This window comes from Magallana gigas, chromosome 2, assembly GCF_963853765.1.
Source record: "Magallana gigas chromosome 2, xbMagGiga1.1, whole genome shotgun sequence".
Classification (NCBI taxonomy): Eukaryota; Metazoa; Mollusca; class Bivalvia; order Ostreida; family Ostreidae; genus Magallana; species Magallana gigas.
Window position 1 is genome coordinate 1,999,258 of NC_088854.1, and position 27,580 is coordinate 2,026,837.

The 27,580-nt window shown below is 31.1% G+C and overlaps 1 protein-coding gene and 1 long non-coding RNA gene across 4 annotated transcripts in view; one reads left to right on the forward strand and one right to left on the reverse strand.

Annotated features, from left to right (window-relative positions):
* The window catches only part of LOC105346841 (heat shock 70 kDa protein 12A-like), a 72,418-nt gene that overhangs the window by 3,962 nt on the left and 40,876 nt on the right, over nucleotides 1-27,580 (forward strand). Inside the window, exons 2-5 of one of the 2 annotated variants that reach the window (XM_066074471.1) lie at nucleotides 8,992-9,097; nucleotides 9,394-9,506; nucleotides 24,033-24,389; nucleotides 24,475-24,675. In XM_066074471.1, the coding sequence (XP_065930543.1) occupies nucleotides 24,102-24,389; nucleotides 24,475-24,675 (489 nt within the window). In that variant the 5' untranslated portion in view covers nucleotides 8,992-9,097; nucleotides 9,394-9,506; nucleotides 24,033-24,101. Of the gene's footprint in view, nucleotides 1-8,991; nucleotides 9,098-9,393; nucleotides 9,507-20,629; nucleotides 20,831-24,032; nucleotides 24,390-24,474; nucleotides 24,676-27,580 lie in introns of those variants that run through there. The other variant, XM_066074472.1, reaches the window with a different exon arrangement.
* LOC136272624 (uncharacterized) lies at nucleotides 25,606-27,310 on the reverse strand. 2 transcript variants are annotated; one of them, XR_010710599.1, is made up of 4 exons: nucleotides 27,043-27,301; nucleotides 26,885-26,949; nucleotides 26,583-26,683; nucleotides 25,606-25,640 (listed from the first exon to the last, which is right to left on the reverse strand). It is a non-coding gene; the product is annotated as an uncharacterized lncRNA (long non-coding RNA). The 2 variants fall into 2 exon arrangements; XR_010710600.1 differs by having other exon boundaries at nucleotides 25,619-25,640; nucleotides 26,873-26,949; nucleotides 27,043-27,310.

Below are 27,580 nucleotides of genomic sequence, written 5' to 3' on the forward strand. Positions count from 1 at the left end.
TTGCGGCAACATCTTTCTGGCAATATTGCCGCAATCTCATTTGCATACGAAAAACGCTACTGCAGCAACATTGCCGCAATGTATTGCCAGAAAGATGTTGTCGCAACAGTATGTTGCAGCAAAACTTTTGCGGCAACATCTTTCTGGCAATATTGCCGCAATCTCATTTGCATACGAAAAACGCTACTGCAGCAACATTGCCGCAATGTATTGCCAGAATGTTGCTGCAGTATTGCTGCAATAATGCCAGAATGTGTTGCCAGAAGGTCCATATTTTGGTAAGGGGTATCAATCATGTTCGAACAGAAAGCTCATTTCAGCACAAATGCAAAGGTCAAAATATTTTGTGGATGTATTGACAATGTATTTGAATGTTCAATGATAAAGGACTATGCCATGGACTAAAGCAAAAACATCAACATATGATTTTGTAAGCACGTATTTTGACTGTTTTGGGATGAATTTACTATTGTTTGTTGGTAGTTTCCATATTGAGGCCGGAGAAATTACAAATCAGGGTCATTAGACATGCGTCTCTCTATATCTGAGATGATTCAATTACTCTTGTATCCCCCCCCCCCCCCCCGAAAATCGCTTGGACAGCCTTGCTCGTCCAGCCAATTGTGATGGTAATCCCTCATGTTGTAAAGTTGTAGGATTGTTATAATGTCAAGGATAAATTTGTCTTATTGTTTGATATTTGAAGTGTGAATGACATTGACGAAGTCAGAAAAAAATCTTTGGTAGAGGCTCGAAGTCCAAATAATATAAGTTTTTAAAGAAATAATTATTTACAAGTGTGTCGATTTCCAATTTTATCTGAAAAACATTGAAGAGCCAACGTTGTCTACGACATTTTTGCAAACAAAGTGCTAAAGTGTGTTAATTTGTTGACCATCTGTCTGATATATATTTTAAAACTCATACCCATAAAACAACGACTGGAGAACAATAATATGTATTTTTAAAGGTGAGATATTGGTATCAGGCATGGGGTAATCGTAATCGAGTAATCGTAATCGATTGTAATGATTACTCTTTTTGGAGTAATCGACAGTAATCTGTAATCGAAGAGATTTTCGATTACTTGTAATCGTAATTTAATCGATTACAGCCAAAAAGTTCAGTGTAATTATAATTACTTTTTCGATTACTTTCGATTACTCTTTACATAAACATATTGTGATGCACATATTGTATGAAAAATGCTCCTCAAGTGTTGTTTATAATACATTTGATAAAATATAAAATAAAATTGTTTACATTCATTTTTTATGATTTTCCATTTTCACTTAAAATATAACTATTGGTTCAAATGTCATTGAGTATATAATCAAATAATCAGTTCACTCTGTTTTTCACACTTCCTTGCAGAATTTTTTGATTATATAACCTAGTGTGGCTTAGAAATATCACTAAGCTACTGACCATTATTTAAAGAGGGATAGAAAGAGGGAGAGAAAGAGAGAGAGAGGTTATATTTAGTGTCTTTTTTGCCAGAGAAAAAACAAAAGGGTGTGTAAGTGTCAGTAAGTGTGTTTGTTCTTGCCAGGTAAGAAATGCACGAAGCACTTAATGAGGTGTGACCACCCTAATCATGTTAAAAAAACTCAGTTTAGATAACAATTGAAATAACCCCAACAAGGATCTATTAAATCAGAACAATTATAAGCTTCAAACCCAATTCATTCAAATCATGAAGCAAGGTTCCCTCAAAGTTCTTTGGATATTGCCGATGATATTTTCAAAATTATAAAATTTTAATCTAATTCCTATTGTAGAGAAATTATCAATAACAACAGAAGATTATGATGTTAATGGTGCAAGGTCAAGATTTCATACAAAGTCGTTAACTTCCAAGAAAAACCTTTGTTTTCATAATTTAAATGAAGAGCTTTCTATATAATTGCTTATGATTTAAATAAACCGTAGAAATTATAAAATGTTATCTTATTAAAATTGAAATTTAAAGTCTGAAATTTTCATATCATTCATATAATGAAAATACATCTTTAATAAAACCAAATGAACTTGAAGAGTTTATATGATATGTTCTGAAGAGGTACATGTACCATGCACATTTTAATGAATTATTTTTAGAGTAATCGATTATTAATCGATTACATGTTATAAAGTAATCGATTACAATCGATTACTGGACAAAAATGAGTGTAATCGATTAATAATCGATTACACAAAATTGCCCTATGTAATCGATTATTAATCGATTACATTTTTGAGTAATCGTGCCCATGCCTGATTGGTATCTTGAAAACCATCCTAATCTTTTACAATTACCAGGAAGAAACAAGAAGCATTGAAATGACAATTTGATATCCAAGACCATGTTTTACTAGTAAAACCAAGCTTTAATACTAAAAGATTTCTTTTTACCACAAAATGTTGAAAGCGTTCCTTTTTTTAAAAAAAACTTACTAAAAGGTTTTATTATTTACAAATTTTAAAAGAAATTACTATCTGAAGATTAAACGAAGTTAACCATAATTTTCCAAAAAATCATTGTTGTTGATTATAAGAATTTACGACCAGTGGTCTTCCTGCCTACAGCCATGTTCGGCGCTACGCTCGCTCTATCGTTTGACCTATATAGTATATATTTATTGCATGATGGTGAGAAAAATATAAAGACTTTTTCCTCCTAGAAAAATCATATTTCCAGAGGGCAACATCCAAGGGAAATAAGATTTTTCTGAGGGAAAATCCTCATGTCTCCCGAACTTTTAAGCAATAAATTGTTTTTTTATGTCAAACGACAGGTGATGATATATAATTCATCGAGTTCTAATCCTTTTTTAACCTTTGGAAACTGAAATAGTCGTGAATATTGATCAGTTTCTTTCTATGTTAATTTCTCATTTTTCAATTATTCAAATGAATTAGTTTTCTAATATAAAACGTATTAAGGTCACGATCTAGTAAAAGAAAGATGCCTACAGGTTTATGAAATTCAAGATATAAATTCGTCTGATGATGCTTCAGAACAATATCTTTGTTTCATAGGGTGTACCGGGGCTTAAAGTTTTGGTAGACACACTGCAAAGTGATGTTATAAACAACCATTTTCTATGAAATATGAAGGAAATTAACAAACGTCGGAAATAAAACAAAAATATTGTTATGAAGCATCATTACAAGAGTTTATATCTTGAATTTAATAAACCTGTAGGCACCTTTCATTTACTAGATCTTGACCTTAAACTGTCAACCATCTCAAAAATCCATAAAACGTAATACAAAGTCAAAGCAAAGCAACGCGGACCTCTAGAAAGATAGAGGTATGATCAGGTGCCTAGGACAAAAATTTCGATTTTATCATTTGATTAAATCGTATACTCATTCTCGAGATTTTACATACGCATGGAATGAAAATGCACGTGACTTTCAAAGAGATGAGATATGATGAAAAATATGACGATGACAGATGATTGTCTAGAACCAATCAGGTAACGCGGCATATAAAATTATTATTATGAAATATTCCAATCCATTTTAGGCGCGTTAAAGAGTTGGAAAATGTATGTTTGACAGTATTCGTTGCATCTATTCGCAGGGTGTCATTTTACACAACAGAGCACTTGTACTCTGAAAGGTAGCTTTGTTACGTGCATGTAGTTTCGATTCTGAATGCTTTAGACTATCTTCTGATATGTAGAGTCAAAAAAAGTTGCAAAGATAGAAAGGTGGTCAGAATTTGGAAATTTGCCTCTCCTTCATGACCACCTAGCGTTGTCAATTATGAAAGAAATAATGTCTTTGTTAAAATTGATGTCATTTGTCTTACTTTTTTGACTTAAGGTAGCATTTCAAAGTATTTAAATCAATACTGTCAACAATCATGTTGTTCAATTACCTAGAATAAGTAAAAAATAAAAAATGTACTGGCTTCTCAACAAGGTTCATTAGAAAATTAGAAAATTTTCATGATAACCCCAGTATTTTACCGACACAACAAGAGTATTTGCTTACAATGTTGACAATGCACCTATTCAGATCTACAGAGGCTCAAACTTGTATATCAACTGACCAGTTAAATTTATGTAAGATAATGAGATAAGGCGAATAAGGCTAAGATAAAAGCCGAAATTTGGTGTGGATGACAAAAAATGCATTCCGGCAATTTATTCATCCAATTACGTACTAAGAAGGTAATAAAAAATCTGCTTTTTTAGATAAGTCTGTGATGTACCTTAGGGACAGTGTATAAAATGCTAAAATTGGGGATAACTTTTACAAGGATACCTTAGTGAACACCCCTTTGAGAACACACTTGCCAAATCAAATGGAGTATAGTGTGATTTGTTTCTGTGGAAAGAAGGAAAGTCCGAAAGAGTCAAATCAAATGTATATTCTTCAGAAAATCTTAAACACTAATACATTGCAGCTTTAAAAGTAATATTTTGTTGAATTTCCTCCTGAATGTGATAATATAATCAACAAACTTTTTGCAGTGCTAAAATGAATACATTTAATAAGAACGCAATGAGCTTAAACTTCCAAGTAACATACATTAGGTAAAATTTGATTTGACAACTTAGATTATTAGAATATTCTATAATTTAGTTCTTTTTGATTATCTAAAATTAAAGAAAAACATGTAACAAAGTGATATTCAAATTAAGTTTAAAAAGAAAAACGTATTATGTGCGATTTATATGTATTCAAAACTAATCGGAGATATTTTGAATTGTATGATATATTTTTAATTTTAACGAAATTATACGATAATTAAGTTCCAAAATTGCCGCTTTTGAGTGTACTTTTTATTTAATAATCTAAAAGGACACAATATTTTATCATTTTTTCCTGGTCAAAAGATAAAAACTCCTAATAAATTCCTTGAAATGACGAATCACACTTAAACTGTCGTTGCAGCTTCGTATTAATCTCCTTCCACCTTATAAAGGCTATCTAAAACTGATTGCATGAAAACCAAAGGAGTCCAATATGGTATCTTTAACACACTGAGGCATTATCTACTCTGTCATGTCAAATCTAGGACTGCAATCTAAAGAAATAAAGAAAAGTTAACAGATACATACTTAATCGTCATTATGAAATCTAAAGAATTTGCGTTCTTTAATATTTACCAATGCTTTTTACGATATCAAACACATTAAAGAAAGTTGTAAGATACTGTAAAGAATCTTCTTCTTTGCAATTTGATAAGCAAAATCCAAGGTGGCATGTGTAAATTATGTGCTATTTTCCATACACTCATATTTGCATGGAATAATTTGTGATTTTCAATCATAATAATCCTTTAAGTTAATTTGAAGTCTCATTGTATTAGCAATTCTACAATTGTTATACTTTTGATATAAATTCATTAAAATTGCTGTTTTATAAATACATAAATTTTAATGTTTATCGATGAATATAAACGCTTCAGATATATCAACGATAAATATCACGCATGGACACACATTGTAAGTTTATGAATAATATTGTCTTGCTAATAATATCAATTATATTCTTATCATTATCATTATTCTTCTTATGGGTGTTTCGTACAAAGTATAAAAAATAACCCAAAACGCAATGTTGGATGAAAAAATTCAGAACATCTTCTAGATTGCACGCCTTCCAGGGGCATTTTCATTTGGTAGGTCGTGGCCACTTTTCTCGCAATGCAAGGAAGACTTTTTGCTATTACTTACTCCCTTTTGTAAAATTTATAAGCCTTCAAACTTTGTTATCTCCTGGAGATGCTACTCAAACTACGAAGTCCAGTAATTCTTTCACCAATAGTTTATTAACAATCGTCATCGTATACTTAAAATTACAACAATTAAAAGCAGTCCAAATCAAAGAGTCTAAGAATCTGTTCAACATCATTTTACATGGGTATATATAACATTTTACTTATGATAGACAGTTCTGACTAGTTCGGCCCATCTACGACGATCATGAGTGAACATCTAGTGTTCAAAATTAGGATTAATATTTTATTTCTAAATAAAGTAACAAAACCGTCAAAACTGCCAATCAAAGAGTACGGATGCAGGATTTGAGTCTCCGAGTCCTGAGTCTCGGAGTCCCTCACCTAGGTATGAGGCATCACTTACTCATAATACGTTCATTCATACATGGCATAAAAGGTTACAAAGGTTAATATATAGAATATACAATACATTACTCAATATAGAGTGCCAGAGCTATCGTTGCAGACACAGAATCGCCAAATAAGACACTTGTTTATAAACTCTTAATTTGGATATTATTATGCCCGTATTATGCACTTAGTTTCATAACATCATTTAGGAATACTACGCAGTGCTACAAGATTCACAGAGTTTATTCAGTGCGCAGTACCTAGGTACACATAAATATCATAGTGACCATTATGTAATACTAGCAATTCAAGGTCATAGCATGGCTATCTGTTTACAAATTTTTTGAAATGAGAATATTAATAATATGCATTAAATTTTATTCAAAAGTATAAAACATCATTTATCGTATTGGCCTTTCTACATAGTGATTTCACAATTTAAAAATAAAAAATTAAATCAACACTTCAAATTTTCCAGTTTTTATTCTAAAATGGAACAGAATGTGATAGCACAGAAAATATTTGTTGATAGTTTCTAAAACCAAAATTGAGATATCAACGGAAACATATGCTTTATAACAAATATATAGTTATAAAGGGATGTATATATTTTATATACATATTTTATACCCACTTTTTTTGCGAGATACTACAGTAGAAATCACTTCTACACCTATATCTGGAATTATGACTTGTTGTGACAGTTACTGTTTCAAAAAGTTATACATTTTTTTAATTTATTTATTAACATAAACATAGTACTGAGAGCATATTAACCTCGTTTTAATTGTTACATATAGATACACAAATGATAAATCCCACTCTCCTAACTTATGTACTTTAAATTGATCAATTAAAAAACAATAAAACAATTATAATGTCAGCCTACTAAAACAAAATTAAATCTCTTTCTTTTTTTTTTGGGGGGGGGGACCAAAATGAAGACGTCTTCTTTCATATAGCCTTAATATTTAACTTTGACTATAAATATTCTATAATTACTGCCATGTGATGATCAAAAGTTATGGGACCAGTGTTGTGCATCCCCATGTATCTCTATAATTTTGTACTTAGTTATATTGTTGGTTTGGTTGTGCAGGAATTTCTCAGTGTAATAAACAGGAGAAGACTGTTCAGCTGTTGTTGTTTTTCAATATCAGTTATCTATAAGTTATCTTTACAAATCATGTATTAGATAGTATGATATCTCATTGGGTAAATCCGTCAATTTGAGTGACAAGAGGGGTGTAACTGTTCTCAATTAAGTATTTTAATACAAGTATTTATGTCTAGATACGGGTAAAGGGGTTTTAACTTAGTAGCACTTGTCAAGCAAAAACGACCAAACTTCAAGAAATGTCTATTCTAGATAAGGTTTTCACCGCTACCATCCTCTTTGTGTTTTTGATAGGCTTAAGCTTTAAAGGTAAGGATCTTTTTATGTGCGTTATCACCCTTCTGAATGATATTGTCATCTAAATTTAAATCCTGCGGTTTCATTTGACCCTTTCATTTTCGCGGGAAAGAGTGTCTCATTTTATAGCCTGTTTTCTAGATTCTAGGCACTTGTAATCGAATATAAAATGTAAACTTCTATTGATTTTAAGCTTCTGTAATTTGTAGAAAATATGAGATCTTAATAGTTATTGTGACAACAGAAAGTAGTTTTTGTACGGAAGACTGGAAAATTGCCGGGTCTCGTTACAAAAACATGAACCTGGGCGCGAATTAAAGGGACCTATTTATAGTGGTACATTTTTTACATGTTTTCAAGCTACTTGGTCCTCTCTTTTGACTATTACAACATCAAATGATTATTCATACATCATTCTTTCAACTATTAACACTTGAAAAATCGATCTATTTCTAAACCAAAAAAAAAATAAATAAATAAATAAATAAAAATAAATAAAAAAAAAACAACTAAAAAAACAAACAAGAAAACAAATTTCATACATCCCAATTGGACCGATTTGATTTCGATACCCTGTTGATCTAATTAGCCCGCAAATTATGCATCGATTGTAAGAACTGTCAAATTTCAGAAACATTTGTGAAAAGTGTACACAAGTGTATATTTGATTTGCAAAAACAGTTTTTAAAAAACTGAGTTATATTTTTTAGCTAATGTCGTAATGTATTCATATTTGCTCTCATCAGAGCAAATCAGCATAATGGATAATATATCATGGAACTCTTTCTCCCTTTCTTCTTCTAAAATAAAAAACAACATACGCCGTCCCTGTTTGTTAGTTAATTGCAGTGTACAATACTTCTCTTTGGGTCACGTAATCATTTAATATCTAATAGTTTATATCGATCTAGTTTAACCCTATAAACTCTCTCTCTCTCTCAGAGAGAGAGAGAGAGAGAGAGAGAGAGAGAGAGAGAGAGAGAGAGAGAGAGAGAGACCTTGTAATTGTATCATTAGTGAAACAGGCTATATTATTGTATGCAAAATGTTATCTAAATATGGCATATGCTAAGTTTGTATACAATACAGATACCCATTCAGTTAAGCAATGCAGTGTTTATTTTTTCTAACCAGAGTAGAGTGGTTAAACAGAAACTATTAGCGCGTTGAATCATCGGTTTAGTACAGATAATTGATATATGTTAAAAACACTTATCATATTTTCATGTTTTAACAAGATATGAAACCAAAAACAATCAATACTTTTGCATATTGTGAATCGTATTTTAAGATTAATTAACTGCAGAAATCTCGGACTTGCCTCAACGAAAGTCGCGAGTACCTCTTGATATACTACATACTTTGTTACGATAAAGAAACATTCCGAACATACTTGCATTTTAACGTGACAAAAAGTAATTCTTTGTCTTAAGTTCTATATATTCTTATAAAAAAACACTGGTCAACAATGATGGGTTAATGTATTACTACTCTTCTTCTGCAGGCCCTGTATACGTTTCGGCACAATATACTAATGAAAGATGTGCAAATGAAATTTCTGCTTGTCAACACAACATTAAAATTTCACTTGACGAAGACATAGTTTGCAGGTAAGAATTAATACTTGTAGCGATAAACACAGAGACAGCATCATAACAACCGATGACTTTTACTCCACTTATCCTCTACACCCTTGTTCTAATACATGCATACTATATGTTAATACTATATGTTGATATATATATATATATATATATATATATATATATATATATATATATATATATATATATATATATATATATATATATATATATATATTAACTAACCGCATTAGACAATTATTACTGTCTTTGAAGTCTGGTTTTGTTGGGATTTACAAACATTACCTTACAATTTTTTTCAGGTCTATAGAAAACCATCTTAATTGTTTAAATAACGCTGCAAAGCACTGTGATGTTAATGGTGCACTCTTACAAGATCTAATTGACAAGGCAAGACAACAGATTCCATTGAAATGTAAGTTAACAACATTTTTGATTAGTTCATTCATATCATTGTGCCAATATGATAATATAACTTTCTTTTTTTTTTTTTTTTACACAAAGTCAAGATTCACGTCCTCCTAACCGATTTTGCAATTTGTAGAGCAATTTTGGGGGTAAAATACTGTAAAATATTTAAAACAAATTAAAAAGGTGAATGCATTTTGATTAGAATGTACTTAAGTCTACTTTAGCAAAGTGTCCTATACCACCATATGCATCCATATCACTCGCATATGTATACATATCAAAAGATCATTGATATAATAATGAATTTTTTTAAATAGAATACTAGAATCTGCCACTGGGGTATATATACCGATCGAGAAAGTTACGGTCGGTTGCTCTCGTATCGAGGTGCAAGGACTTCTAAATACTACACATTGTAGTAAAATGATTTGAAAAAGGAAGAAAGGTAACTACATCAATAAAACATAAAATAAGATTTTTATTTTGAAATAATTTCCATAGTATCTGTATTGTTTTGCACAGATAGTGCTACCTTACTTACTTCGCATGCATATCGAACACGTGTGTCGTTCATACAGAGTGCATAACGTTCCACTTTGCATCTTTTTAAAGACCCCGGTGGCACTACATCCAACACAGTAGATAAAAGATAGTTAATCCAAGAAAGTGACAACGTTACATCGTTTTCATCGGCTTTTACAAAAACACTCCGTTTCTAAAACCCATGCGGTCATTGCACGATGTGCCACAAAGTGTTGTTTCCGCAACTTTCTACAGTTATCGAGGATTTTTAAAATATGTGTGCCTGTATTTAATTGTGTTTTGTTTCGTCCTGCATTGGATATTCCTTACCAGTGCAGTGGTTATTATAGTTCTGTTCAAAACGCATTTCTATAAAAGGTAAAGTGTTCAGGTAAATGAAATACCTGAATGCAGTGAAGCATGAATAGTGCTATCGGTCTTATGTAGGGCGTGTGTAGCGATGGGCGTAATAATAGAAATCGACAACTCATATGGCGATAGTCGGAGACAAAAGGGAAATAAAGCGTATTTAAGAATTTATGTCATCTTTAAAGACAAAATCCACAAATCACTTATATTGATGTTAAAAGACTAGAGATTTATAGTTGCACATGACATTCAGGCAAACAAAACTTTAAGTTGTTGATTGACGCCTAAGTTGCAGGAAACTGTCGGTAAAAAAATAAATATCCCTCATCATTAAATATATCCATTTATATAATTTAATTATGTTTTCTATTAAATTTCATCGTATTTTTATCGTCCTCATAATTATTAAAGTAACATAAACGGTTTTCTAGAAAATAATTATAATGCCAGCAAATAAAACGAACACGGTTTTATCGTATTTGGGTGTTTAATGAGTTATACAGTTCGTCATATTTAACAATTTTTCGCAAAATTTTGTAAACAAAAATGTTTATTTCCATACTGATGATATTGTTTATTTGTTTTAAATCGAGATGTTTAAGACTGTGTTATTTTTCAATAAATGCTTATATCTTTGACGCTACAACTGTTAGTCTGATAATTTTCTTTTTCGGGTTCTGCGTCCAGTGTTAGTATTTCAACAATCAGTGCCATCTGTCTAATTCTGACAACCCTTTTCAATATGCTGTTGTAATGTTAGACAATCACCTGGACTGAAAACTTGTTTTAAGCGGATAAAATACAATAACATTCAATTACTGTTTGCCTATATATTTCAAGGAAATACATTTTATCTCATACGTGTGGTGTATACTACCATCTGTGATAAACCTTAGCTTTATCAAACGGGTGATACTTTATCTAATACTTCCGGTCCAAACTATTTTTGACAAAGCCCTTTGTTGTTGTGACCTAGTTTTTGAAGATTTGTTAATTAAGGTCTTCCGTTTCCAACGGAAGACCTTACTATTATTCTGAAAAAATTTCAAATTTCTTATTATTTTTTTTTTTCTTCTAGACGCCAACTTTGATCCTTAATATCTCGCTCGTTTGTTCACCGATTGTTTTGAAATTTTCAGGACTGATAACATGCCGCGTGATGTTGTCGTTGCATATTTTAGTTGAGGAAAATCCCCATTCGGTTTTGAGTTATTCCCCTTTTAGTAAAATTTAATGACTTCTTTTGTCCAGGGGGGTTTAGCTATAACGATGGCTGGCAGAGTCTCAAAGATGGGCTGGTTTGGAAGCTAATACATTGAATTTGTGCGAGATATATTTTATTTATTATTTAAATGCAAATAAAAGGGGTGGTATAGATGTTGAAACAAAGGCAAGAAAAAAATTCAAAAAAATTCGCGTATTTTCCGTGTTAGTTTCCTACCTGATAAAAATTTGTTATAACATGTATTTTAAAAGATCTTGGTCGTACCAAGACCTTTCATTCGGTATACAGAAAAAGGGGCTGGCCCCTATAATTAAGGAGTTAGATGCGTCAAAAGTTTCTTGTCAATAACTTGTAAAGGAATAAAAATTTCTAATGCATTATTGAAGCAAAGTTGTAAAGAAATTAATTTTAAATCCTTCCGTGGTATTCAATTTAATGTTTTCGTAATTTATAGCCAGTATTTGCAGAAACAATTGTTGTCAGTTTGGTCCATTTTTGTGGGGGTGCGCAGGTTTAGGAGGTTATGAAAGGGCTTTTTGTAATGCACTAACTGATACATGCAGCGCGCAAAAATAATTCTACATAAAATTCCCAAATGTTTTTATTCATATGTACATATTCATTTCATAAAGATGAACGTCTTTGACCTTATTTTTGTTGTTTGTTTCATAACTGTGCCCCTTTCTATATTTAGATGCATTACGAGACTCAGGTAACCGATCGATAGAAGAGTCGCTAGCTGTATTCAGGCCGTCGCCTTGACGACAGTGCATATGCTTGTAGAGCTGGACGTACACATGTTTAACGCCCCACTGTGTCACTGTAACAGAGACATTTTGAATTGTTTCAGTACTGGGAGATGTGTTAATTAAATGGTTCGAATGCATGGTAATTAAACTCAACTTTTCTACAGTACGTATACACGGCCGTCATATAAAGCACAATGTGTATTACTGACATGACAAATGTACGCTGGCAATTTAAACGAACGCGGGATTGCTCCCGATAGAACATTTCTTTTAAAGCAAAACAAAATACTGATTTCCGATGGATATAATATTATCATCGTGGAGATGATTTTAAAAAGTGAACTTAATATTCGTATACGATAATATTTGAATCCAAAGCCGCTATTTTTAAGTAACGGTTATTAGGGATACATGTATTAATTATGACTTGCCCCGCGTTTCACGTTTTTTACTTGCAATGCATCTACAAACGAAAATACCAAACAACCTTCGGCAGCAATTTATAAGTAATTTATTACATACTAGTACACAATATTAAAGAGATAATTAAATAAATTGTGCTTTATAATTGTACTCGCTATCTTCCGTGGAAATAATGGCATGGAAAAAATGTTGTTCAATGTTCATCAAAAACGATGTAGCCTTAGCAATCGAAAATAATTAACAAACTGTATATTGATAGATTGACACATTAACAAACATTCAGACCCGCAATGTATTTTTTGCAAATTCTATAAAATGTAGACTCAATAAGTTAATTTTTCCGTTTGGGGTATTTTGAATCACATGTGTACGCTATGTGTACATGTACATATAGATTAATAGCCATATAGATAAACACTTTCAGTGTTGAATTTTTAAAAGATATTTTGTACATGCAAAGCAATCCAATGCAAGGGCTATTAAATTCGAACAATGTACATACGATAGGGATCGAACTGATACTGGTTCTGCTTGTTCTACAAACAGCGAATGAAATGCGAAGTATTAGGGTGTTATTTTTTAAACAAATAAGTATTGCTCTCTTAAAACCTTGCATTACTAAACAAAGTATTTCATCGGAATTAAGCATTATTAGTTACCTTAGCTGCATATATGTAGCTCTCCTTCTGGAAAAATTGAGTACCATCCGAAATTTTTCATAGCAATAGCTTTCCAAAAAGCTTGCCTGACTACCCAAATTTATTCAATGGAAGCATGCATGTATCAATTAGACTATCTTATAAGAAATGAAATTTAAATTTCGCTGCGGATCATAAATTATTAAACTGAACGTGCAGAGTTTAGAAGCAATTTCAATCTTTTTCTTCGATCGAGTGCATGTACCTGTATATCACTGGAAATTAAATCATTTCATTATTTTAAATCATTTTAGGAATGTACATGTATCGAATAATCTCAAACAGCCAAATTGAAAATTGAATTTGTTATATATTAGATGCAAAATCAAAGACATTTTGTTATTTCTAACCATATAGGAAAGGATATTCAAACACGTACATGTAGCATCGTTATTTGAAAGTGTGTGTGTGGGGGGGGGGGAGGGGGGGTTTAGGTGGGCAGCTTCATCAAAAAAAAATCTTGACAAGGAATTTAAAAAATGGGGAATTTTGAAAATCCTAATCCGTAGGTGGGAGGGGGTATTTACATTTGAACTTCAATTTAATTCAATTAGAATTACTTTATTTTTTGGTTCCATTTATTACATGCTCCGACAAAAGTGAAAGATCCATGATATCTCTATTTATTATATGACCAGTTAAGAAAATAGAGTGGGTAAGACCATCTACACATCATGTGCTCTGGCCTAACTTGGACTCGCCCACTAATCGGCGAGCCAAAATTATGAATGAGACGTATTATGGCGCGAAGTCTTTCTTTACCATTCACGCAACAGCTGAGATCTCAGATAGATCCATCGGCATAGATCCACTGGGAGGGTGTCAACTAATAACTACATATATTATACTTTGGATTGAATGTTTTAGAAGAAATCTATCGAATTAACATACACACTTAATTGACTAGCAATTGTTAGATGTACATTTACATTTGTATACGCGAGTGAAACCCTTTTCCAGATGAATGAAATCGCCCAATTGATCGAAAATCGGGTCACACGTACCCCACTTCGGCGAATTACTTGTACGTAGCCCCTCCAGTAAATATTCCAATTATATGAATTTATATTTGTTTTAATTAATCCAAACTGATGATTCTTTGTTAATGATGATAATCCAACACCAACTATTACTTACATTGTACTACTTAGACAATGTGTATCATCTTGCGATGACACCTGCCTCTTTTTTTTTTTACCTTTCAAATATGGCAATCTATTTTTAAATCAGGATTACACACGTGCAATGTGAAATGCCCTTTTAATTGAACACTCTTGCTCATTGTGCTTATTACATCCCATATAACGTTTTCATCAATTATGAATATAAATGTTGACACATTAAAGATGCATCCTCAGGCAATTATTAATTCAAGCTTGTGGGTCCCCCCCCCCACTTTTTCTCACAGCAACTAATTTTTTTAAAATTTGCTTATAAAAAATTGAATTATCAAGGATGTAAAAAATTTATATAAAAATAAGGAAATTAGGATTGAAATTGGGAGTTTTTTTTTTTTGCTTGTCAAGATTTTTTGGATGAGTCTGCCTCCCCCCCCCCCCACACACTTTCAAAAAGGATGCTACGTGCCTGCATAAAGATAACAACATTCAAGGGCCTTCCGTCATTTTCAAGCCATGATAAACATGATAAAAAGGACTCTCAAAATAAGAAAATAGACGCAAAGTAAACTGCATTCATGGCATATGTTCACATTGTATGATGTGTCTCAAAATTCCTATTTTGGACTCGTCCACTATAACTACGAAAAAATTAATGAATGAGACATCCTGATTCTGGCGCGGAGTCTTGTAAATGAAATTTCCATTGATCTGAATGGATTTTTCCGTGAGGGTCGGGGTACTAGGTATAAAAACAAATTTAATCGTTCAAAGTTTTGAATTGTTAACAACGATATATCAGATCGAATGTTTTAGAGCGATTTATAAATCCAAAATACAGTCATTTTTAATCTGTTGACGCGTGAGCATATGTATTAAGTAGGCGGGCATCCCTACACCCTATTAATTGAAGACAAATGAAATCGCGTCCAGCAGAACTCCCTGGCATTTTAGTGTTTGTTATTATAAATTTATGATTTTGTTTGTTAATAACAATTCAACATCAATTATTAATTAACAATGTACACTCTAGTACGCTTATACACAGTTTTGTTGCGATGACCCCCCCCCTCCCCGGACATTATACCTATTTTTAAATCAGGATTACACACGTGCTTGCATGTGCAGAAGACAATCTGGAACTTAACTGATAACTATATCATCTCTTTGGAGATTTATTTCTCCGTAAGCAATTACGTGTAGTAACTGATACATGCAATTGTGAAAACCATAGAGGAATGCATAATCTGCGCATAATAACTAACTGCTTGATGCAATATTTCTTTTTTCCAACATGTTTTAAGTCAATGATAATATGAAAATATATGCTTGACTTCATATCGGAAATTACTCATTTTCTTTATTCCCCTTTTCAATAAACAAAACAAACCAACAGACCAAATTGATCCAGATAAATAAATTATCAAAAATAAACCTAAAAAACAAACTACACTTTCATCCTTCACCCACAATATTGCCTTTTCGATATTTGTCATCGTGGTAGATCCGTGTAACAATCTATTAAGTAGGTGCTTGCACGACATAGAACCGGCCCTTGCTGATCAACGTTTTCATTAACACATATAAAGGAAAAAAAAATATTTAGATTTTTTCTTGGATTTATTTTGATGTAAATAAAAAAGAGAAGAAATTAGTTCTATAATATACATGTATATGCGATGTAAATCTTTTTTCCACGCAATATTTCGTATAAAACAACGAAGAGTAGTATCTTGAAACTTCATTCAAAATTTGATTAGACCTTTAAATTGTAAAATGCTAACATTGAAAATTGTGCCCGATTTCTTTTTTTTTAAGATAAAACTTTATTTAAAAAACTGATTCTTTGAGACAAAATAAATAAACATAATCAGTTTGATATTCTCTAAGTGCAGTTCTGTAGCTCTTAGTCTGAAAAAGAATCGGATGGACGACCTAGGACCCAGATCGTCCATCCAAATTTCTTGAATATTGCCATTTCTTTCGTACGCGGCCGCATGTTGGCCGAATACTCACCAAGACTAAATGGTTCGTATTTTAAGTTTTAACTGCGTTTAAAGGTAATATTGGAATTCCGATAATTTTGAAAATGATTAATTAAATAAAAATGGTTAAAATTACCGTCAAATTACCGGCATCGGCCTTCCCCATGCGCGAATCAAGAAGAGTAGAGTGAGGGTTCCAGACCCCACCCCAACCCCCGCAAAATTTCTTTCCATTACATGTACAATATAAAATTACAAAAATATGCCTCGGACATCCCCAGGCAAACTCAAATAACCGTCAGACACTCAACCCCCACCCCAGGAAATTTTTTCTTATCTGCGCATGCCCCCTCCCCCCCCTCAAAAAACAAAATTATTCTTCAGAACCCCCTCTAAAATTTCCAGGATCTCCGCATACATTCTAAAAGATTCATTGGCCCTTGCTTTCGATAAAAAATGCGAGTAAAATGTTTGGTCTTTTTACGTTCATACCGGGCATACCCACTGTGTGATTATAATCGTCGTCCATATTCTGTGTATATTGAGTCAATTATGATGATTCGATAAGTTTCTCAAAATAAAATGCACATGCAAAAAAACAACATGCGGCGAATCAAACTTCAGACAACTTTTAAAGATCTGTATTTGCTTATATACATGTACTTTGTTTCTTTTACACAGTGTTTATACATCTAATATTGCACCATGGTCAGGTATCAATTTTTATATTACGTCACAAGTATGACGCAGCTACGACGGAAGACCTAATCGTTGCTTGCAACGAGCTCGTCTCTAGTTTCACATTATTATTTCTACTTTCAAAACTGGATCTAAAATTTGTCGAAGATTTAAAACTGAAAAGTGAGGAAAAAGACATAGGTGTATAGTTAATAAAACTGCAAATCATGTAAGCTATGAAGGAGATAAACCTGACGCTGCCATGAAAACAGATCGCTTTGAATGTGTTTATATTTAGCCTAACCGAAGAAATGCCACCTAGAACTTTCATTTTACCACCAAAAACATCCTTAATCAATATATTAACTTCGCATAATTATTTCTTATCTAAAAACCATTAACAAATGTTTCTCGTACAAGTAATTATACATGTAGACTATCGAGCATTCGCAACTTTGTGTATATCAATAAACTTAACTATTCATATCATTTCCATTGAAGTAATTGAGTTCGAAGAAAAAATATTTAGAGATAAACATTATTTCAAGGTCTATTTCAGTGAAACTTTACATTAAAACAGCTACATTTATCTAAAAAAATGACGTACTGAATTGTACTGCGCAAGGTCAGAATAATCGCACTACACAACGTTGCATCATCATTTAGGCAAAAAAAAAATTTGTCGTGTTATTTAAGACGCTGTCTCACAAATATAAATCAAATCAAAATATGAGATTAAATAGAACACTTATAATTGTGTAATTTTATATTTGTTTTATGCAGCTCGTAAGATGGAGTATATATTCCCTCGGAAAGCCTCGTGAATAAAAACACAATTTCAACTCGTTCGATAAAGCAATTATAAAATCAGACAACATTGATATCCTCTTTGTATTATTACAAATACCACAAGATTATTGTACTATGCAATAAACAAGCAATAAGAGGTTATATTTTACCTGTTTCAAGTTTTTTGTAATCAAGAAAAAAAAATTAAAAAAATAAAATAAAAATGTCAATTGTTATTTTTTACAGGTTTTATTTGTTTAAAGTAAACATTATCTTAAAGTTTTTCTGTATACATGTTCTTCATATTTTCTACCACTCTGTTTAGTATTATGTTCCTTTGTTCGATATTCATTAGGTTACTTCGTGGAATATTATAACAGGGAAAAAATAACTTTTACTTCCTTTCTATCAATGGGGGTTATTTTGTACATAAACACCAGTAGAACATCAAATTATGAAGTGAAAAAAGTGAATAAAAAATGGAAACGAATTTATAAATATACACAGCTTATATAGAGTTAACATCATTCGAATAACATTTGTCTACATTCAGTTACAGTTGCTTAACAAAATATACATACATATTAAGACACACAACTCATAACTTTTCCCGCCTTATTTCCCCGCTTATCGTAAGGAATTTGATCAAGATCAGTCTTTTCATTGCAATCTAAATGAGCTGAGTATTGATTTCAAAAGCTTGCCATTCATAATTGACATATTGGTATACTACTACAATACCGGTATCTAGCCCGTCTTCACATGTTCTTTCTTTCTTTCAGGACATATGGACATACTTATTGAAACGATCTGTTTTCACACAATTTTATGCATGAAATTTAATTGAATGCTTTAATATATTCATACGCCAGCACGTTTACATGAAGCTTACCTCATGCAATTTGGCCGTTTGAGCAATTCAATGGCTTCCATAACGTTACATTTTCCAATATTTTACAAATTGCACAATAGCTCACGTATGTTTAGAATGTGACAGTGCATTAACTACCAAACATAACCCGATTACTCCCATTTCTTATTTGGACACAACCATGGTACCATTGTGTATTGAACATGAAAGCATTGTCCTAAAGACGCCTGGATATACATTTTGGTTTTTGGAAAGCTAGTTAAGCCTATTACTCTAATAACTGTGTGTTAAACTCAATATTAATTTAACCACATGGTTAATTGTTTTCAAACGTGTGTTTAAGTTTAACAATGTCTGGACAAAGTGGTAAATTTAATTCATTCTCAGTATCTCAATCAAAACTTAAAACGTTTAATAAAATAACCGCCATCATAATATGCCACTTCAACATAAAGAGTTGAAAACGGAAGTCTTTCTTATGGATTTTACCATTATTCAATAATATGAAGGAAAAAATCAAAAATAGTAAACCCCATGGCGTAATCAGTGTAAGCATTGATGTGACATTCATTTTCTTCTGGGTGAGAATTTTACTCGAGGTTATTTGTTAAAAGATCATTATTGACAGCAATGAATAATAGCTTGAAATGCTTGTACATTTTACTATAGATGTTTCATGTTGACCTTATTGTATTTTGTTAATTTCACATTTCTTTTTATCGGTCAAATGGAATTGCAGAAATTAAAAAGAAAGTAATTCAAAAATTCAACCACTAAATATATTGGAGTTAAATAAATTATTACACTGAGGATATATGACTTAAATTCGTCGTGTTATTTTGTAAGTTGTGCTTTTGCATATGTGCAATAGATCGTATACATCACCATTGAAAAATAGTTAAAAACTCCACATGCTGTAGAAACAGGCATTTTTTAAATAAGCAATCATCATTTCACATTTATTGCTGTTTAGATTTATTAACGAAGGATATTTTGCTGTACGTTTTAGTTGTTAAAATTTACTTTTACAAATTGCAAAACATGAGGAAAATGTTTAATTAAAATAAAGATCTAATGAATGACAGGTTCCTTCGGGGCAAGGAAATTTAATATTTCGAAATTTCTTTAGTGATGCTTCATAACAATAGCTTTGTTTGATAAAATGTATCAGGGCTTTACGTTTTGGTAAAACAAAAAAGAAACTATGTTTTTAAATGTCATTTTCTTTGAAATGAAAAAATTCAAATCACAAAGTTTTGTTTACTTTTGACATAGCTAGACCTATACCTAGAATAAGTAGATTCTCTCCAAAAACGGGATTAAATAAGCTGTTGACCTCTTTAAAAATTATGTCAAAATGGATATAGGATTCTGTATTACTTTTCATATGATTGAATTTCCAAAAATATGTTTGTTAACGCACGCACGCACCACACACATTAATATATTTTACAGCTGTTGACTTTGTGTGACGGCAACATATGAAGTGACAGACCTGAATTACAAAACCAATTTGTTGGAACAATTATATACAGCTTTCCGCTTTGAGTTTGGCAATATTTCGTCCCTCGTGGGCTATTATAATCAATGTTGCCCTAATTAATATTTGTATAAAATAATATCGCCAGCAATCTCACTTGCATCTATTTGGAATGTTGTATCATTGATTGATTAATCTGTTTGGTACAAATTTAATTATTTCTATAGAGTTAAAAAGTCGAATTGCCTCTATGTTTACTTAACTCGTATGTTCAATATTCATAAAAGTATAACCGTTAAAAAACATTCGTTTAAATCCCCGTGAAAATAAGGCCAAATGCTCTGGAAAACCGGATTTTGCAATTTAACAGGGTGATCGAACAGTGATTCATTGATCTCCAGAACGGAACTGAGTCTGAAAGGTACGCCAAAATATGACTTATTTCATTAAAACTAGAAGTACAGTCGTCCAGATGATTCCTTTTAGCAAATGCGTTATTTAATAATTATAAACTACATTAACTTTTATAATTAACTTTCGTTTTAAAAATCTATTTTTATATCAAATATATTTGATAAAGGCGTTAAGACTCTGCGATAGACTTACGTTACGGTAATTATTTTGATAAAATGTTTGCTATGCAGGTCTTTAAAAATTTTTCATACTTTAATTTGAGGAATAAAGAATCATTCTTAAAGTATAATGAGGAGATATTAATGGTCATGGCGTGGTAAAATCCGATAAAGTCTAAAAAAAAAAAGCCAAACTTTATAATTATTTTTAATCACGTTCTGACCGATATCATCACCTCATAATACTCAAAGAATGATTCCTTATCAACACTTATATTTATAAAAAAAGTCTTGCAATTGTACTATTGAATGTAAGAATAATGACATATTTATGTGATTTTCATCTTTTTTTAATAATGTAAACACTCTGTGCGCCTCAACAATACATCATTTGAATTTATTAGACAGTACATACACATTTTATTCATAGTATTATGACAAAGATTGAAAAAGTAAAAAAATAGATTTAAAGATGCTTTTTCTCCTTATGTTTGCAAACGACAGAGCTGCAAACGAGCACAATGTTGAGATAAAGGGGACAATAGAATTTAAAAAATATTTCAAAATAAAAAGTAGGAGGGTGGAATTGCTGACTGGCAGAATACTTAAATTTTGTTTACCACCCCCACTTTCACTTTCTCTATAAGACGCTACTGTTAAGGATGGCGTTTACTCAGAATGATAAAAATATCCATTGATGATAATGAAAAACCATTAATTGTATGTAATAGACCTTTGATTGTAGTGTTATTTTCACTTTCAAAAAAGTAGGTCTTCTCCTTATTAAACATACTTTTTATAATAAGAAATTCATGAAATTTTGACACAGTCAAACGGATCATATTACCAAATGATTCTATCAGTTTAATCAAATTTGACCATTTTGTTTTCGCATAAAGGTCAGGTGAAGTTCAGCACCTTTTTCTCAACGCAAAGAATGATAAAAATAAGTGTAGCTCTTTGTAGTTCTCTAGACATCTGTTTACAATTTTAAAAAGATTATATTCTTCAATGAAATGATAGAATATCAGAATGTCTATCAGCTTATACTACTAAATGGAATAAATATTTATATTAAAATTGGTATTTCTTATCCCGCATTTCCTCTAATTTTCTTAAATTTTGAAGATATTTTGGATTTTTTTATATGCTTCCAATAATAAAATATTTCTGATTTTTATATATGATGAAGACTTTATGTAAAGATATAAATTGACAGAGAAGCTAATATATTGACCATTTAATAAGAGAGAATATATTCTGAAACCCTGTATCATATCATTAGTTCACATTTGTAAAAAAAAAAATCCTAATGTAATTGTTTTTAAAATGCTAAATCTGACTCATTAATCTGCAGCAATTCTGAGTTGCGAAACATGTGATATTTTTCTACGCCAATATTACGCCCAAAATATTGTCCTTGTTCGATTCCAAACATTGGTTTCTTTATCTACGCCAAGTTGTATGATAATAAAAAAGAAAGAAAAATATACATTTTAATTTTCTTTCATCTTTTTTTTTATAATTTATTTCTTTTTCAAAGAAACAGACATGCAAAACAGACATTCAATCATAAACACACACACACATTGTTTTTTCTTTTATCTTGATTTAATGAACAATTAATCAAATTTACGTTTGACAAGTCAAAAACCAGAAAAGACTACTTCCTTAATAGCCAATGAATATTTTTTTAAAAATCAAGAAAAATCAATTAAAATTTTACACTATGATTAAAACCTTAAATTTAAACATTTAAATTTTTTTTAAATGTAACAATATTAGAAATAATTAAACACTTTACAAAATGAAATACAGTTTATGAATGGTAATGGCACTAAATAGATAAAAAGCATTAAGATTTCGGCGACAATTTAAAAAAATATTCTAGTCCGAATTTTCTCTATTAGTTTTTAAAATCCTGCCCATTTTTCTAATTTTACAAAAAATTAAATAATGATAACACATAAACCTTTATAATATTTAACTACTCATATTGACCTTATTCTGTTGGCATAAAATGATATGAGGTCAATGATCAAAATTTTGAGATATGGTGTCTTTTATCGTTTTTAAGCATTTTTCAGTATTGTTACAATTCGTGTCTTTCGATTGATTAAATGAAGAAGTGAGGTAAAACCAACAGAATATAAGCAAAAGTATAAAGACTAAAATATTAAATCTTAACTATTAATCATAGAGTACTGCCAAAAATGTTTAAGCAGAAAACAAAATCTGCAAAATTTAATCCGAATTTTCTCTGTATGGCAAAATTATTTTTAGACTAATTCCATAATAAAGTAAAATAATCGAATGTAATGTCAATAATAATTCATTTCAAAAATACTTTTTGTGATTAGAACAAGTTTTACTCATGACATTCAACTTTATAGCAATCCGAATTTGAGAACTCAAATCCTGAGTATTTAAAGAATTATTCAATACTGTAAACTACATTATACAGACTAGCATGGTCAAATATCTGCAGAAATATTCATGTGTATTTTCAATACAGATCTAACAAAAATTTTCAATAACAACTTGTATCATCTGTAATCTTAATTTAATTAATTGATGACACAATTGATAACACATAATGTAATTTTTTTTTTCAAAACACCGTATTGATTCTCTAATTTTCTTTTCATTATACTTTGTACACCGAAATAATATATATTCTCCTCCATGGAAGCATATTCCATTCTATGTTGCCTACTGGAAAAAAATCTTTCTAAATCTTCGATCTGCACACGTAAAATTTTAAATATTTCCTAGTGAGCTTAAAGTTGTGAATCTCCAAACGGGTTTCCATCTGCTGGAGCAATAAAAAACCAGATGTTAACTTTTTTCAGGCTATACATATATACGTAATTTCAATGAGCTCTATACGTTTACCCAGTCATTTTTATTTAAATTCTTAATCATGCAAAGTTATAAATAGTAAAAAAGGTAAGTTTTTAAATAAAGTTATGGATGATCTGTATATTAACTTACTTTTTGACAATTTTATATCACATACAATTGCATAAAGAATGACTATTTAAATTGCAGAAACATAAAACTAGCATTATTGATATACAATGCATAGTTGACTGAGGGAAAATATCAATCAGAAGAAAAATGGAAGTTGTTATTGCAATACAACTTGGAAAAAACCATACCTCAAACGCTTGCAAGATCACACGTGATCAACAAAAAGAGTGTATTTTAGATTTTAACGTACCATTTGACACACAACCAAATGGAACAAAGTCACAAACAACACCCACGGTGGCATTGTTTGATGACAAGGGAAACATTCAATCATACGGATTTGAAGCTGAACTCCAACACATGCAGCTTGATAACGCTAGTAATCATCTACTTTTCCGCAAATTTACTTTGGGTCTCTTTTGCTCCAATGAAACGGTAGGTTAATTTCAATTACAAAGTTATACAACCAGATGAAGCTTATAAACATGTTCACGTATTAATCGTGGGTACTTTACGTTAGGTTCCAGACAATCTTATTGCCGTCAACGGCAAGCAAATGAAGTCAATTGATGTAGTGACGGCTGTCTTGGGCCATATGATCCGTCATATAAAAACTAAATCAGGACTTCAAAGTTTATCATATGAAACCAAATACGTTTTGACACTCCCGACGTGTTCATGTGAAGATTCAATGACATTCATGAAAGAGGCTGCTTTAAAGGTAATTATGGTATTTTTTTTAATAATTTATTTATTTATGAAATACAAGCATACACACAATTACACGCACAGAAACCACACACAAACGTACCAACTCACACACTCGCCTGTATATTTTTAATAACAAACTCTAAGTAGATGCACTTTAATAATGCTAAGCAGTGTTAATTACTTACTTGAAAAAAAAACCCTAAAACAGACAAAAGCAAGGAAAAGGAAAAATAGCTGTAAAGTTCATAATACACAAGAGGAAAAAAACCATAAAACAAACAAGAACAGAACAAAGGAAAAAGTTATCAGTCAAAACTTTCTTTCCAAATATCCCATTGATTTTCCAATTTATGCACTTTAAAACTTTGAATTGCAGCAAATCATTACATTTACCTTTTTTACCTTTAAATGACGAAGAAAACCAATTAGTGTTGGCACCTTGTTCAACATCAGACACGAAAAAAAGTATTGTTTCATAGATACACAGGCAAAAGTGGCTCGCATGAATCTCATATGAAATTCGCATGAAGTTCATGCGAATTCTTCGCATGAGAAAGAGACGAAAAGTAACACGCATGAATTTCATGCGAAAACTTCATGCGATTTTGACATAATTTTCATCCGAATATCATATGATAAAAAGTTCGCACGATATTCATGCGAAAATGTATATCTTATGTTTCACTGTTGTTTCATGCGAATATCATGCAAATATCATGCAATTTTCATACAAAATACTATGCAGCTGAATTTAATAATCTTGAAATCTTGATCTCTTTTTATCTAAATTTGAGAATATAAGCTGTTATACTTTGAAAAGAAAACTGAAGTCCTAATTAATTTGCTTCATACAGAATTAATGTTAACAGAAAACAATGACAATAATCTTTTTAGGAAAATCTTCTTTATTTAGATGAGAACAAAATTCAAATGTCTTCTTCTTCCACTTCTCGAAAGGCTTGTTTCTTCATCAATCTACAAGAAAATATACATAATGTAGTGTTCATGAAATTTTCCTATTACTGAATGGCATACCAGTATCTATTTTGAATGTGAATTATTAATATTGGCAGATAAAAACTTAATTCATTGATATATGACATGCAGTTGATAACATGATAAATGCTTGTTAAAGCAGATTTGATCAGATACAATAAATTTCTAATTGTCATATCCAAATACAGCCATTCTCACTTTTAAATATCACTCTGATCCATGTCCTTGTTGTTATTTTATGCTTTCAGTTTGTGAGTTTATTACATAAGCCAAATCGCTCACCTGAGCATCAATAGCCATAACTTATCAAATCTACTTTATGCTGCCAAATACAAAACATTTGGACAACTTTAAAGAGTACTGTACATTTTGTTTAAGAGGATTTTCAAATTTTTCCTCACATAATCATCAAGCCCCTTTTGTTGTTTCAATTTTTTAGGAAAATATTTCTAAATGTCAAAAACAATTTCTACTGTGGCCCAACCCTAGGAACCATTACATGTATATGAACAAATTTGAATCTACAATACCTCAAAATGCTTGCATACAAGTTTCAGCTATTTGGACCAAAGGCTTTTAAGATTTTTTTTTTATAAATAACACATTTTTTATCATTCTAATTTCACTAAAAAAAGGTGTGACTTTTCATTGTTAAATTAACAACCTGGAATTCCCTTTCACCTAATAATGTTTTGTGTCAAGTTCGATTAAAATATTGGCTCAACTGTTCTGGAGAAGGAGAAAATGTCAAAGGTTTACAGAGGGATGGAGACTGTTCTGGGACAGAATTAAGACAGACAATAGTGATCAACACATAAACTTTTCGCTCAAGCCTGTTGTTTGAATCACTTAAATGAGCTTCAATGTTAAACATTGATCCAAATTATCATACAATTCTTAAATAATAGAAGTATGACTTACCACTGTATCCATGAATTCTTCCGGAATGTTGTTGGTTGTCACGCTGTTAAAATCTTTTCCAAAGAGTCTTTGCAAATCTGCATGTGTAAACTTAAGGTTCTCTGCAAATATTATTGTTGTATAATTATTAAATGATTTCATTCCTGTTTGGTCTTATAAAGATATAATTATATAGATATAATTAAGTATTATAAGTAATACATATATTCATTAATGGATTTCTTATTTAATATTTTTCACATCTCCTACACAAATTCTTAACAAAACTACATGTAAGTTGTTGTGCTTACTCAATTATGAACCTGCTATTAATGGCGGAAAGACACTCTGGAAAAATATGGAAGGATCTTTTCTTCTCTTCTTTTGACTTTTGGAAGAAAACAAGCATATGTAATAAACAATTTTCAGGCTTTGGATTGGCTCGAATATAGAATCTCAGTATATTTAGATTTATCCTCACCTTTTATACAGCCAACAGGCATGTCATCATGTTCACACCTCCATCCAAATAGTACCAATATTAACTCCATATCCGTGTAGGGATGTTTTTGTCATGCTTCAATGAAAAAGATATCAGATATTTTATTGCATAAGCCCATAACATTACGCTAAGGATATAAGCACTGTTCATCATCACACTACACTTCATCTTTATTATGCAGTTATAAATAATTGTAACGAATTCTTTATAATAATTTGCAAAAATTTCGAATTATGGTTTTTTTTTATCAAAACGGGAAGCAGAGATCTTCCGATAATACATAAAAATTTCATTTAGGCCTAACGTGTTATGTTTCTTACCTCTGTCAATCACTTTGTACTCGAGTCTCGTTCCCGCTGACGTCACATATTGCGTATATTTTTGGTACTGAGAACCGTCAGATGGTGTTTGATTTTACATAGAGCAATATACCAAAAAGCAATAGATCAGATCAGATTTTGTAATTTAGATATGATTAGAATAATTATCATTAATAATTTAAAGCGCTACAGGTTGA